The sequence below is a fragment of the Falco peregrinus genome, chromosome 4 (genome assembly GCF_023634155.1).
Source record: "Falco peregrinus isolate bFalPer1 chromosome 4, bFalPer1.pri, whole genome shotgun sequence".
Classification (NCBI taxonomy): Eukaryota; Metazoa; Chordata; class Aves; order Falconiformes; family Falconidae; genus Falco; species Falco peregrinus.
The window spans coordinates 76168585-76183682 of NC_073724.1; the positions used below are offsets into that span (position 1 = coordinate 76168585).

Below are 15098 nucleotides of genomic sequence, written 5' to 3' on the forward strand. Positions count from 1 at the left end.
AGCCAATAGCAACATATTAACAATCCTAATTGCATAAAAAGCCCATTCCTCTTTATGTGGGTTGATCTATCTAAAAGGAATGCAAGCGAACCAGATCTTGTATTTACTTGCAATAATAGTACTGAGGAGGTATTACATAGTGATTTCTATGGAAGAAATTGCATTTCTAGTGCTCACAGAGCTCAGAAAGTCCGTATGAGACAAAAAGCATATGGAACATCATATATGTTAGGTACAACCTCAGTGCTCTATTCTGCTCTGAGTTACTTTTCAGGCAGTAACTATGTAAAAGGACTGCTGTCAGAAGCAGAAGTAAAAGCTATGCAAGACTGGGCAGAAAAAATGAGCTATGCTAATGCAGTGATTTTGCCAAGTATTGTTTGTTAGAACAACAAACTGTGTGGAGATGCAAGCAAAATTAATACAAGTGAGGCAGAAAGAAAACAGACTAGAGAGCTCAATGCTGGTAGACATATCCTGAGAAAAAATTAAGAGCAAATTTTAGGCTGAGGCTTAGGATTTGGAATGACAAAAAAAAAAAATCTGCTGTCCTTTCATTCTTATTAGTATCAGGGAAAAATAATTACATAACCTTTATTAAATAAGATTGTGGCAAAGACATATCCAATTTCCACACTATTTTATCGTACGGCAGAAACTACCCATAAGACCCAAATTTTAACCAAATCTTTGGTGACAGTGGGTAAAATTATTTCACCTCTATGGCTCAAATACTTCTTGCTAATGCCTTTGGCACAAGCCATGGTTTTAGATGTCACTTAATCAGAAACATCTACAAAACTTTGTAAAAAATAGAAAAAAAATCTCCAATCTGAAGAAAGTGTAAGTAGGATATATTTCACTATATCAGACTGGAAGTGTGTATAACTGAAGGCCTATAAATGGGTAGGACATTCAGGATACATTCCACTGCATCATTTATCCTCCTTGTGGTTGCAAGAAGGAAGGAGAGGCAGGGAGAGGGAGAGTAGAGGAGGAGACAGAGATGGAAAGAAAGAGGAAGGGATTGTGTAGAGGTGAGAGAGAGAAACTAGTATTTCCTCCATTAATCTTCTCCAGTGTGCAAGCCTTCATCTTCTCCCAGGTGGAGAAGGCCTAAGGCCTGAATATTCTCTTATTATATATGTAATATAATGTTGGTATTACATTCAAATTATATTTCTTGGTAGCAGGTGAAATCTTCTTACCTTGAAGCAAGTCGAATGACAGCAAATTTGCAAGGCATCTAAGATCATTTTGGCATCGATGCCCAAGGGCTTCCTGCAGTATGTACATATATCTTTTCCAATTATACTCCTGTGTATATAATATAACATCAGCTGTCAGAAAAAAAGCTACCACTGAAATCTCAAGGAGAAAATTGATAAGCCTAGTGCAGTACATAGGAAAGACAGGTGTACTGTACAATGGCCATAAATGGAAAAATGTCATGTGTGTATTCCTTCCATTCTAGTTGACAGGTGTAATATACATGCTCCTGTGATGGGCAAATTGCTGAGCATAATTATCAAGTAGCAAAAATACCTTGATAGAAAGAATGGTCTTCTTTGATTAACTGAATGATCTCAAATAGTAATGAGACCGTATTAAAGCTGCTGAATGTCTGGGAGCATGTATGCTAAATGGGAATGAAGTGGAGGGTAATGATTTTAATGTTTTAATCACAAAAGTAAATTGGTAGTTGAATTTAAATTGCCATCATTTGATCAGTCTGATATAGAATCTCCCCTATGTTGTTGAAGTGCCTGAAAATACTTTTAATTTTCTGCACTGCAGGGAGAAATCCTACCTTCATGGCAGTGGTACCGAACACATGTATAGAACAGCCTACCTCATATTCATAACAATAATATTAAAAAAAAATCTCAGCTCTTTTTGTATTCTTATGTGATGATCTGTACTTTCTCTAGATACAACTGCTGGTATTGGTTTCACACCACAAAATCAACTGCTTTTGCTCCTTTCCACTCAATGATAAACCATTGTACTAATATTTAATCATTCCCAGAGTTCCTTATACTTACGCTGGAAAGGGTATGAGTTTTTCTGATTTGGTATTTCTGAGTAATGGAGCTGTCCAAATTATCTGAACTGAAAATAGTGGGCACATTTAATTTTTTTTCCCCCCTGTGAAGTAAGATATTACCGATTGAGCAAATATCCTTTTTATATTTGGGGATATCTTACCTGATGTGAAAACATGGAGTTTTTAACAGCATTGTCATGTAACCCTATTCCTCCACATCTGTACCTAAAGTTGGTCATTATAGACACCATTCTCAGAAAGGAAGACAATTTCAGCAGAGTAAGCAGCTGCCCAACTGAAAAACTTACAGAACCATGAAGCCAACTCTATCACTTAAGGCATTGGCTATTGTTTCTATAGATATTTCAAAAGTGTCAGCTGTGACAAGCCTAACATAATATTAGGCTGCTGAACTGTGGTAATGATTTGATGGCAAGATCCCACAGAAAGGGAGCTCTGTATGAAAAGCTGTCTGATGAGCATAATCATGACTTCCACTGCTCTCTTTTGTCTGAACGCTTGAATGCTTATGCAAAATGTCTGTGTCCTTTAATACTCTACAATGTTATTAGTGTGTACTTACCGATCAGAAGTAGAGTAAACAGTTCTGATAGTATTTCCAGTTATATTTTCTTCATAGGCACCATATGATGATTTGCTGTGAAGCAGTGAGTGCACAGAAATCACTGAACAGTACTTTTTATTTTTAAAGGTTTCACTACAGTGATGATAATATGCAAATTAAAATAATGTAACATGCTTGTAATAAAATTTTAATACTTGGTGGTGAGTTCTTTTTCTGTATTTTCACAACCATTAAGAAAAATATATGAAATAAAAAAACATCAATTAGAAATACAGTGTCCTTAGACTGTGTTCTGTTGTCGAATGATTCTTCAACATTTCAAAACTAAATCCACAAGCCCATTGAGCAAAATCTAATTGACAGTATTGGGTTTGCCCATGTTGATATCCCAGCCTAAATAATACATATCAGGAAATGGTGACACATTGCATTTTTTCCCTTCCCCCCCCCCCCCCTTTCATTACTTCTCAAAGAGTTGTCAGCCCAACAAAATTACAGCATGTCCCTAGAAGTGGAGTAAGGGCCTTTATAATACAGGCTGTTCAACGTGTGATTTGAGTTCACTACAGTAACTGTATTGTTCCTTGTATCAGAGTAGGGAGGAATATACTGAATTTAGAACTGAATACAGTTGATTAACTGCCAGTTTTGTTTGCATGGAAGGGATGAGCATGTATTGTGACAGCTGAAGAAGTCATATTGCCACACATTTTGAACATTTCTGAACTGATTCAGCTATCCTGTTCCTCCAGAAATTAATAAGGTATATGGTAATTATTACATGTTTTGTATCACTCTTGAATAATATTTAGCAATGTTAGGAACAATATTTTATAGTCATGTGTATTTGCAGAACATGTCTTTTTTAAAGGGAAGTTACAACAGACCGGTAACATGCCTGTGTAAGGTGTTACACAGCCCAGATACACTTTTCTACATACCTGTCTTTTGTAATGTGTATATGTCTTATCTGATTTATATGCAACATCAAAATGTATTAAAATTGAACAGTTACTGAGAAGCTTAAATGATAAATGTGTTTTATTTATGTTTCATAGAACATAACAATATGATTGCTATTCAATAGTAACGTGGCAAACCTGGATTTGGCCAGGTATCTCTTCAAATGAATGCCCAGTGCTGCATTCACATTTCAGGCAAGAGGGAAATAAGCTTACTAAGTGGAAAAGCGAAGTGAAGTGATTGCCTTTTGAAAGAGTTTTTCTGGCTATTTTTCCCCCGACGAAGCTAGATGTGCCAAACACATGTCACAGGGTGGAGTATATTGATGGTGCAAGTGCCTAAGGTTTCTTGCTATAGTGAAAAGTGGCATAGGAATATCACCTCTCTATTCCTATGAGGTACGGGCCTGTTTGTGCTTCTTTTTGTTTTTAAGCTTATTTCCCCCAAATCTTCCATTTAACTCATTGTATTTAGCTGCAGAATCTAGTGCTGAGTCAGGCTGACATTTCAAGTGGTTAAATCAGGGTTGAGATGAGGGCAAAGTGAGTACTGTGCATTGCACACTGAACATAATACGGGTATTTAGATGCAGCATGCCTGAAAATACACTGTTTATCTTATAGAAAGTATAATGTATACAGAAAAACACTTTCCTCAAGTGTCCTAGTGTAGAGAACAGTGTCCCTTGGATTTTAATAACTGGCTAGAGTATTATGGTTGAAATACAGAAAAATATATATAACAATATCTTTATTTTTTTTTACTATATAGAACAAAAAACTATGAAGCTAGAGCAAAAATATTTCTGAAACGTCAGTTTCTAGTCTTGCCAACAGAAAATGTGAGGAAACTCAGAACCTTTCCAAATAAATGCATAGTCTGACAGCTTGACAAAACACTAAGTAAAAAACTGAGCCACACTGCAACCTGAGAACTGATCAAGTCCCTTCTTTCAGTTCATATCACCCACTCCTTTACTTGCTAGGGTTTGACTTGTTTATACAGCAAACTACTCAATAATAAATACTCTGTAGAACCTATTACATAAACCCTGAAAGAATGACCTGCAAAGATCATTCATTTAGTAAGCTTTCATAAATTAAATTGGGATTAGAGCTTCAGGTAGGGGATATACGTTTTGTCAAGTGTAAGGTAACACTGCATATTGAAGCATACTCTTTGCACTGCTATTCTTGTATTATTGTTTGTGTTTTTTCAAAGATAATCAGAATATTACACATCAGAAGCTGTATGTTTGAAAATTATACAAAATGCTAATTAATTTTTGTGTTGAATATTCATTTTGAGTCTTAAAACTGCATGCTGTTTGGATATTCTTTTATTCTGAGCCAATTTATGGGCTTGGCCTTCGAGGACATGCAGAAATTTCAAAATACACAAATTTCACCTGCACTGCAACCTCCTACAGGAAATGTAAGAAAATGAGAGGTCAAAGACCCAGTGCCCAGTCACACCCACACCGAGGCTCAGGTGTGCATAAGCTTAAGGACTGGGACGTTGGCCATAGTTTCCATGACGTACCAGACTGTGACTGCTATTTTCCCTATTAGTAAGGCTCAACAGAAGATTTCTCCTCTCTCTTCCATGTCATCAGCCATGGCTCAGGCAGTTCACAATCAATATACGTCAATATAACATCATACGTATAGGAATATGTCTTTAAAAAAATCCTGTCTACCAATAGAACATCATATGTATAGGAATATGTCTTTAAAAAAATCCTGTCTACACTAATACTGAGTTAATCCACATAGGTGGGTGGGTTGGTGCTGGAGAGGTTTTCCTAATCCAAAAATGTCTTTCATTCAAGAATTATATATTGTAATTTTTGTTGTTCTATTTCTTAAAAATATATTTTGACTGTGAAGAAAAATATATTGTTTCCTTTATCTCAGTGATTTTCTGTTATCAACAGACCTGATGTTTAGCTAGTTCTACTAAATATCCCTACATCACATTTTTTCACTCAGATTTGCAATGTGTGTGCTTGTAGAGACAGAATCCAGCTAGAGCAAGAGTATTGCAAAAGAAATGGTTTATAAAATCATTTGTACCCGGCCAAAAAATCAGAAACCCATGTTACAGTTTCAGTGATTGGGATAAGAGATGATAGATGTGTTCAGATTAATCTCATATAGTTTTAGGAACTGAAGACACTTGAGTGAAGAGTGTAATGTTTTCCTTACAGCCTCGGCAAGAACTAAGCTGCCTGAGAGCTCAGTGTGTCTAACATGCAGGAAATGCCATTCCTCTATTGATTATATAAGAATTCTGGCTTAACTGCTTTCTTAAATTTCATGCCTCAGCTATATCTCGAGCTACACAGGGTATGTCTTGTGCTTCCCACTCTGTGCACTGGAGCTATGGTTTGTGGGCTTTTAAGCGTGGGATCCTAGAAGCAGAATTTGGAAGGGGGCTGGCATAATTCCAGAGCCCAGTGTGAGGTTTCTAAACATCCCTGAAATTTCTTGCATAAAGATGGTTTCTCTTAATTTTTTTTGCAAGAAATAGCACTTTAGACATTACGGTTCTCAATTCATTGTCCACAATACCTGGTCTTTCTTCCACTGTCACTGGAGTAGTTTGTTTCTGGGAGATTATTTGGAGACCTTGGAGGATTTTCATATGCTTGCTCAGTTACCCTAAAAAAAACCAGAAACCACACAAAAAGAAAACAAACACTTTTTAGGAATAATTTGCAACTACACAGCTTTCTGTTACACTTACAACCATAAATGTAGAAGCTTTGGCTAGAATGAGTAGATAAAATAAACTTAGCTTTTTCTTACTGTCGTTAAATAGAAAGTAATGTAATCACTGACCTAAAATTTTAAGTCCTCTTGTTTATGCTTGTAGATATATTTATATCAGAAACTTCATCTAACTTTAATTGAACTTTCGTTTCATCAAGGTGCCCACTGAGGTTTTCAACTGTGCGGTAAGGTAATGTCTCAGTGGTTGATAGCATTCTGCATTTTCTTGGCAATATTCGATAATGTTTTGTTCTTTTACTATATTTTAGTTTCAAGTTTTCTTTTTTTTGGATATACTACAGTTATGGTTTTTTTAGAAATGACTAGCTAAACAGATACATAGACTCTTACTTCAAAAAGCAGGATTACGATTCAAGAAAAAGAAACCTTGTCTCCTGCAGTTTTCCCTGCCATAAACATGACATGCAACCAAACATAAAAATAAACCTTTTCAGACAAAATACAGGATTGAAGTAATAAGTGTTAATAATGTTTTTGATGATTTTACAAAGCAGCTCAGAGAAAGGCTGCTCTTACTTGGTTCTGCCAAAGGTTATATTCTGAAAGAAGTTGATGATTATAAGCCTTAACTCAGAGTTTGTGCTGCAGTTTGATTTTTCTCAGTGAGCTTGCCAAGGTCTGAACCTTTGCTAAACGAACCTTGCTCAGTCCTGGTCACTGTTTTATATGCATAGCATGTTGCATGAAGCAGCACTGTATTGTGCTTGACTCCTAATCTTGCAGGCCCCCTTTCAGAACTAAAAGAGAAACTCATTCACCATAGATACTCAGTACGTGGTTCTCTGGTCAGACTGTCAAATGGGACTGCTAGTATAGAAGTATTTTATATTAAAAAAATAGCAAAACTGCTTATGTATACAGATAGTTAAGTTCTTCCTCTTCATTTAGATATACAGCTAAATGGAAGACTTAAAAGTTACCATCAGAATGGTGCCTAAAAACGTAATACTAACTCCACTTTAATTGACCAAAAGGGATCTTAGTTTTTGCAAATAATGAAAACTCATAGCAGTGAAACTTTTTAACTAGGAATGTGTTTCCTTATATTTCTTTGAGATGCTAACATCTGAGTTCACAAAACACCTAGATAAGCACAAAAATACTTGACTACAAGAGATTATAGGTTTGAGTCATTGCTTATTATTAAAATACTTGCAGCTATATTGTTTTATTGGTTAATCAGGCACACTTTAGAAATAATACAGATACATTACTCAAATTATGGAAATTGTGATTACTTTTATTAGGAATTCACATTTTCTGGTACCACACTAAACAGCTACAACTCTTGATATTGGCTTTTTAAATTTTAGAGAACTATGAATTGAGTCTCACCGTTTTTTACTTTGGTCATCAGCAGACTTTACTTCAGTGTGATCACCAAGGTCCTTATCTCTGTGAAAGTGAGAAAACCCTCAGAATTAATCAAATTATTTGATTCAACCTAAACTTATTAAATAGTTTGATTTTTTTATGTTGAAGAAGAAAAATATTATATGCATTTCACAAGGAAGTTTCCTAACTACACTGGGTATGTATCGCAATTGTTTCATATCATGTGTTTAGTTAGTTATGAAGTAATAGTTATCAGTTCAAACTTCAATATTTTTCAGTTTCTCTCCAGTGCTGCAATACAAAAGAACAACAAGCTACTAGAAAATGCTAAGTTCATTAGAGTATGGTAGGATAATTCAGGTTGAAATTCAGCGACCTGGGAGAGACCAGTAGTCTAAACTCCTGCTCAAAGCAGGGGCAGCTCTGAGATCAGACCAGGTTGTTCAGGACTTTTTGTAGTTGTGTCTTGAAAAACTCAGAGGATGGAGATGGTATAACTTCTTCTGGCAACCTGCCCCTCTTCTGGACAGTCCTCCTTATAACCAGTCTGAACGTCTCTTGTTTCAGTTTATGACCGTTGTGTTGTGTTGTATCGCCCTACAACAGGCAAAGGGCCTGCCTACATTTTCTAAACTGACTATGGCTCTGTCGTTATAACTTGATAACATAATTTTGTTCAGCAGCACCATGAACTATGCAAGTGGCTGCCACAGAGTGTTGCTTGTTTTGTCATTATGTCCAGGCCAGATTCCTCTTCCAACTGCTGTTATCTAGGTTTGTATACAATCTCCAGGACCATATGACCACATTTATACTATTAACTCATAAATCACTGGCTGTGAAAAAGCTGACTTCATAGAATAAATTTCATAAATTATCACGTCATCTATATAATACCTTAATATAATTTCACATTAATAGTTTTATCAAATGGTGTGTGATTAAAAATAATGATGTTATCCATTGAAGAATGGGCCACACTGGTTCTCATTTGAAAATGAATAATGAAGCTAAGAAAAAAAAAAGGATTTTTTTCATTTATTTATGATAGTCCTCTCTTGTATTTAAAGGACAGTTTTTAATTTGACAGAGCATTTCACATTTATTTAAACAACTTCAGTGCTCATGCACTGACTATTTAGAGTTCCAATAAGGTAAAGTCAGGTACTACCTGTGTTTCTTCCACACTGAATTATTTATATCTACTAGACTGTATTTAATGACAAATTTAAAAATGTTACAAGTTCTGTGGTTTCAATAAAGTAACAATATTAATTTTGACTCCTCTAATGAGTTTTACAAAACAGAACCAATTAATACTAATATCCAACAAAGAACATTTTATAAGCATATGAGAAAGATTATGACACCCTTGCCTCTCATTTTTCTGACCAGCAGTATTTATTTCAGTAAAATCCTCCAGGTCTTTTCCTCTGAAAAAACAAACAAATACAACTGTTAAAATATTCCCCCTATCTGGGAAGAGGAAAAGTGTAGTAAAAGAAAGAAAAAGGAAAAATGTAAATTGTTAGTGAAGTTTATGTTCACAATTTGCAGACACTTACATTATTGACCATAACAAGAAAATATGTTTACAATTTTCCACTAGCAAGGTAATGTTCTGTACAATTAAAAAAAAAATTTATTGTCTAGTATAGCCAAGAAAATAAAATGGATTTGTATAATCATATCAATGTCATAGTTTAAGATTGTTCTTTGCCAGTGAAGACAGTGAAGGAGAAACATGGACTTTCAAAGAACGTAGTATTAATTGACAGGGTTGAGGCAGCTTAATCCTTTTTTGCACAATTGATTTGCAAAACCTATATTTTTATTTAAACTAAGAAACTTATACTTCTTAAGATGATACCTGAAAATACGTCCACATATTTTTGCTTCTGGAATGACAAGAAATTACCTCCACATGTCATCATAGTTAACAATTAAAGCATTGATTATGTCTGCACGTCTAATGAAAATGTAAGCTTCCAAAGACTCACATATAGGGAAACATCCTTTACATATATAAGGAAACCTTTTTTAAATTTCATAAATACAATTAAACTAGTGTCTAGTTTTTCCTCTTTTTTTTTTTTTTACTATTTAAAAAAGGTTTAATGAATTAGAGAATGGAATGACCTACGAAAAGCACTCTAACTAATGTAAAAACCCTGATTCTCTTTAGCTAGAAGAAAGGAGCAAAAGCAAAAGACTTAAGTTAGCTCTGTGAAACTGAAAACTTTGTCACTTCAGTCCATAATAGGTTTATTCATCTTAAAAGTTTGTATGCCTCCTAAAATTCAGTAGTGTCTCAAAGTCTTGTACTCTATGCTAATAAATTCTTGGTGAATTAAAAGTTGTAAAAAAATCATACTCAACTTAAAAGGTTAGTGCTAAGTGTACATACGTATGTATGTATGTATGTATGCATATACATGAGATTGTCTAAAATAGGTGATCACAGGTTGGCAACATTTATGTGCTGCTTCTGTTTAGAACATCATTCTTGAAGATATCTGTAGAATTTCAGTGTTAGGTGTGGCAAATATTACATAGCTCTTACTAGCACAGTACCCTGGCAGTTCTTCACTTTCCGTTTACTGTAGGGCTGCTTACAGACCACAAGAAACTTGGCCTGAAATGCACTGAACTGATGTGCTGTTCAAAAATGTAAGTTCAAGCTGTTCTTCATGGATCACTGCCCTTGGTGACTGAAATGCTTTGTTACATCCTTTTGGGGCAACACATCATCCATGAGTTCTACAGTATTTTGTTTAACACCCCTTCTCTAACAATATTAAAATATTTTTTTAATTTTTTCATTAGGGAAGCGTATAAGGCATGTGTGAAAGCTTGCTGTTATGTATTACTTGTTCAGCTGATAGTGCACATGCCAGATAATTAGTCTGTATTTTCATATTCATCATTCTGGATAAGGAATGCTACTTACTGAGCTATAAACATTTTACAGATTTGCAACATTACCTTTCCTGACATTCTCATAGTTACAAACTACCACTGCCTTAGAAAAGCAGGGCCTGAGAAGCTTTGAAGACTTACTTCTTGTCACTTGTGAAAGAACTTGGATTCACTTTGATGAGGTTATTGAGATCTTGGTTCCTTTAGAGACAGAACAAAACCCAGATGAAACCACAATTAGTATGGCCAGCTGTCAGTTAGCTGAATTAAATACTCACTTAAAAAGAAATTATAATTGACACATTCTTTATGAAAGACAAAATTAAACTGATTAAAAGTTCAAAGCCTACATCATTGTAGTAGTTCAAATATATTCATAGACACAGCCATATGCCCCCCATATGCACATTTGCACACACTCTTTCTGGAATAAAAGGACCAAATTATGTATGGAAACACAAGTTATACCTAATACTTATGTCAAAAAGGATAATTCCTACTGAATATGCGTCATGGACAACTTCAGAGATTGCCTGACCTCTAGTATGCTATGATATAACAAATATCTTTACCAGATAATACAATCAGCCAAGTATTCCTGTTATATGCATGAACAATTTCATACCTAAAAAGTAATTAGGGACTAAGTTTGGCTAAATCAGTCAAAAAGTAGGTTATCTAGACCAGCTTCTTCCCAATTAAACTCTCCCTTCTCACAAGAAATTTCATGTTTAAACTGAGGAATGCTGAGAACTAATTACATCAATTGATTGTTGAACTTATGTAAAAGAGTTAGAATGTGATGCACTATTATTATGTGATGTAAGGAAAAACAAAATCTTCCTTGAATTAGATCTTGTTGGTTAATTAGTTTTCTTTTTTCAATATTTTAACATTAAACATGTTATATATTAATGCAACATAACTATTAAAAATGGAAATATTAATTAATGTCTTTTATACTCTTTGAGATTACAAAAAGTACATGCTGACCAAGCTGTTCAGCTATGCTTTATAGTACCTATGGAACAAAATTTCTGTAAAATGTAACCCTTTTAGATATTAATTTCTTGCACTGGTAACACTTCTCGAACTTTCACCTACATGAAACATCTGCTTGACATGACTGCACCAAGTAGTCAGGGCTGACATTTTGCAAGTTCTTTACCTTGAGGTGGCTGGCTAGTGCAAAGGAAAGGTCATAGGATATGCAACTTCAAGCTACTGGTTCAACCATAGTTCAGGTTATTAGCAACTAAAGTTAAAATTTGAGAGCTATTATTTGTGAAAGGATAAAAATGTAAAGTAGGGCAAGCTGTAGGTTATAGTGGATAAATCAGAATGTATCTGCTTAGGTTCAGGGCACACTTTCACTCATTTTTTAATCTCTTATTGTTATCAAAGCTACATTTACTTTAGAAGTAAGCACACAGGTGACACCAGTGTTGATATCACTCACATAACCCAATCTTAAAAAATAGAGTGCATGTGCAATACAGAACCTAAAGAGAATTTCAGTTTAGGTTTCCTTTAAGAGTTGTTAGCATGCTAAAGATCAGCTATTCAACTTATACCTTTTCTAATACTTCTAAAAGAAATGTCAAGTTTTAAAGTGGGGAAGAGACTAACCTATATATTCATACATTAAAGAAGCTCCTTGAATATCAGAATATCAGATGCAGTGAAAGGCTGTTGTGCAGAAGTCTTTCCAGGTATAACTGTCATTTGAAAAAAGGAACTATTTCAGTGTCCAAGGCTGGCTGAATTGAATTCATACTTCTTAAATTTGTCAACATTTTAAAAAAATACAGATGATGATGGAAAACAGCAGCATAAAACTTCTACACAAAGCAGTTTAGACAAACTTGGCGAAATAGCTTTCAAATGTGGTAGATGGCTTGTAGTAGATGCTGACATTTTTCATAGGTCATTCCAAAGGATGCCACCTCCAAGCACAGTATTTTCAGAGCCTGCTGTTACATCACTGTGAACATTCTGCTTAGGGTGAGTACTTTTTGAAATGGATGAGAACAAGGTAGGTCAGACAGCCTGCCAGGAGGAGAATATATAGTTTGCTCATACATTCAAGAAGAAGAAATATTTTAATACAGCCACAGGACATGACTGGAATTTTTTAGGAGCACCTAATTCAGGATAACAAATACAAATTTTTGTATTCTGTATAAAAATACTTGGAACAGCAGAACAGAGGATTTTGTATCACAATTTGTACAAAAGGATCAAGCCTTGAAAAAAATTAATTAATTTATTATAAAATAAAAACATGAAGACTTAGATTAAGGCCTAGATGTACTTATCATCATTAAAGTGTGGAAGACAATTCTGTTGACTCATTTACTTTTCCCTTTGTAAGTGACCACCTCCAGAAAGAAGTCTATTCACCCTTTAACATCCCCTTGCAGAAAAATACTTAAAATAGCACTATGAATCTACAAGAAAGCCCCACTCTGAAGGGTAGAAAAACCTATGTGCAACTGGACCACTGAGGGCCTCATGCTATAAAATTGTTAACCATGAATTTTGCTGCTGCTGCCTGCTGTTTTGCCTCTAGCTGCTTGTGTAAAATAAGATTAGAAATTTGACAACTGATGAAGACAGTCCATCAGAATAAGGGTTAGCAAAGAAGATAAGTAAAGTAGGTTTAAAAAAAGCTGTCAAGGCAGGCTGCATGCAAAATCTTGGCTTAATTTAAGCAGACACTCCTATTCTACCATATCTTGGACCTCTATGCCTCTCAGACACAAACAAAAAGGGAAATTATTTAGGGCTTATGTGACAAGCTCTCCAGAGATTAGGTAAATTACAAAAGTTTAATAACTCAGACCCTGAATCAATATCAGCAAATGGTTCTTCATTTACAGAATAATTTTCTTTTGCATTATCTCATTTTCTGAATGTTAGGTATCTAATGTCTTCCTTGATATAATGTACAAAAGACCTATAGACAAGTTCATTAAGTAATTTTAAAAGTATAAAAATGAATGTATGATGTGATGGCAAAGTATGATTTTTTTCTTTTATGCTCTGTATTAAAACTTAGAGAAATTGAGTTGTTAACATTTTGTTTTGACTTTCAGTATGCACTTGATTTCTAACTCAGTTCACTTAAGATAAAGACCTAATACTTTTCAGTCCTTCTGCTCTGTGAGATGTGTTTGTGAATCTCACTGATTTCAGTGGATAATAGTTCTGTAATTCTGGTTTAACTGGTGACAAGTCAGATCACCATCAGAAAAGAAAACACAGATGAATCCCATTCAGACATTCAAGCACAGCTAATAGTTTTTAGTCTGGTTTTAGTTTTTGGTTTGGTTTGGTTTTTTTATCTTGAAAACATTCAGATAAAGTTTCAAGTGACATAGAAACAGGAAACATGAACCATGCCTATAAAAGAACTTTAGTGATGTCAGTTGTTTGATGAAAGGAATGAAAACATTTCTAATGTATTTGCATATTCTGAAGTCAATGAAGAAAACAATCGACAACAATAGGTTTTGTAAGTTTGATCACACTTTTCTGACTGTCCTTAATGCTGAGGCCAAATTGAAGTTGATCCTGGACATGTGTGGGAAAGAGAGAGAGAAACAAAATTTTAAACAGAACAGCCATGGTCTTGAACAAGTATTGGGCAGGAGAGTATGTGACCACAGCTCCCTATTCATTCAGTGAATGTTTCTTAACCTGTAAAAGTCTTGCTGAGCCCATTTCTAGTTACAGCTGTTCCCTAATTCCTGAAGGCATTCTTGCCTTGTTACTTAGAATTCGATCATCCATCTTTGCTGATACACAAACAGTTCACATAATACCCAAACACCAATATTGTAGGTTCTTTCATGGACCAGAAAACTGACAGACCACACAAATTTCAGAAGGCTTGCTGTAGTCTTTAATCAGTGGGGCATTTCATGTCAAATCCCAGGATACTCAGTGAGGCTTCAGATCTACTCACTCTGTCATCATCAGCATTGTTAGCCAAAAAAAAAGAGGCAGATCTATAAAGGAGCCATACACAGTATGTTTAATAGATCTCCATCTTTTTCTGATTAAAAGACCTGACCAGAATTATAAAAACTACTGAGGTGACTCACTATTTCTAATAGATTATAAGATATATAGAATGTTTCTAAATGGGATACCAAACAAGTTGCATCTGTTGTCCTTTCTTCAGTGATATCTCCCAGCTGATCTCCTACAAAGGATTCTAATCCACAGATTCTTCTTCTGACATGATGGAATACACACAGACCACACTAACCAGCCCTGGCTAAAACCTTAAGGGTTGCTGATCTAGTCATGTCAGCAAACAACATTTCCAACCGGACCTTCCAAACCTGAACTAAAAGGGTTGGTCTAGAGTAAATCAAGTATGTCAGGCATCTCGCTGGGTAAACCTTAACATCATGGGTGCAGCTGAATTTTGATCTGCCATCCA

General features: G+C 35.0%; 1 protein-coding gene across 1 annotated transcript in view; it reads right to left on the reverse strand.

Moving 5' to 3' along the window:
- Positions 1-15098, reverse strand: part of SCEL (sciellin) — a 46351-nt gene that overhangs the window by 4058 nt on the left and 27195 nt on the right. The window contains exons 11-16 of the mRNA XM_013295973.3: positions 10787-10846; positions 9103-9159; positions 7727-7786; positions 6170-6259; positions 2631-2705; positions 1209-1317 (exon numbers count right to left, since the gene is read on the reverse strand). Coding sequence (XP_013151427.3) covers positions 1209-1317; positions 2631-2705; positions 6170-6259; positions 7727-7786; positions 9103-9159; positions 10787-10846 — 451 coding nt within the window. The remainder of the gene's footprint in view (positions 1-1208; positions 1318-2630; positions 2706-6169; positions 6260-7726; positions 7787-9102; positions 9160-10786; positions 10847-15098) is intronic.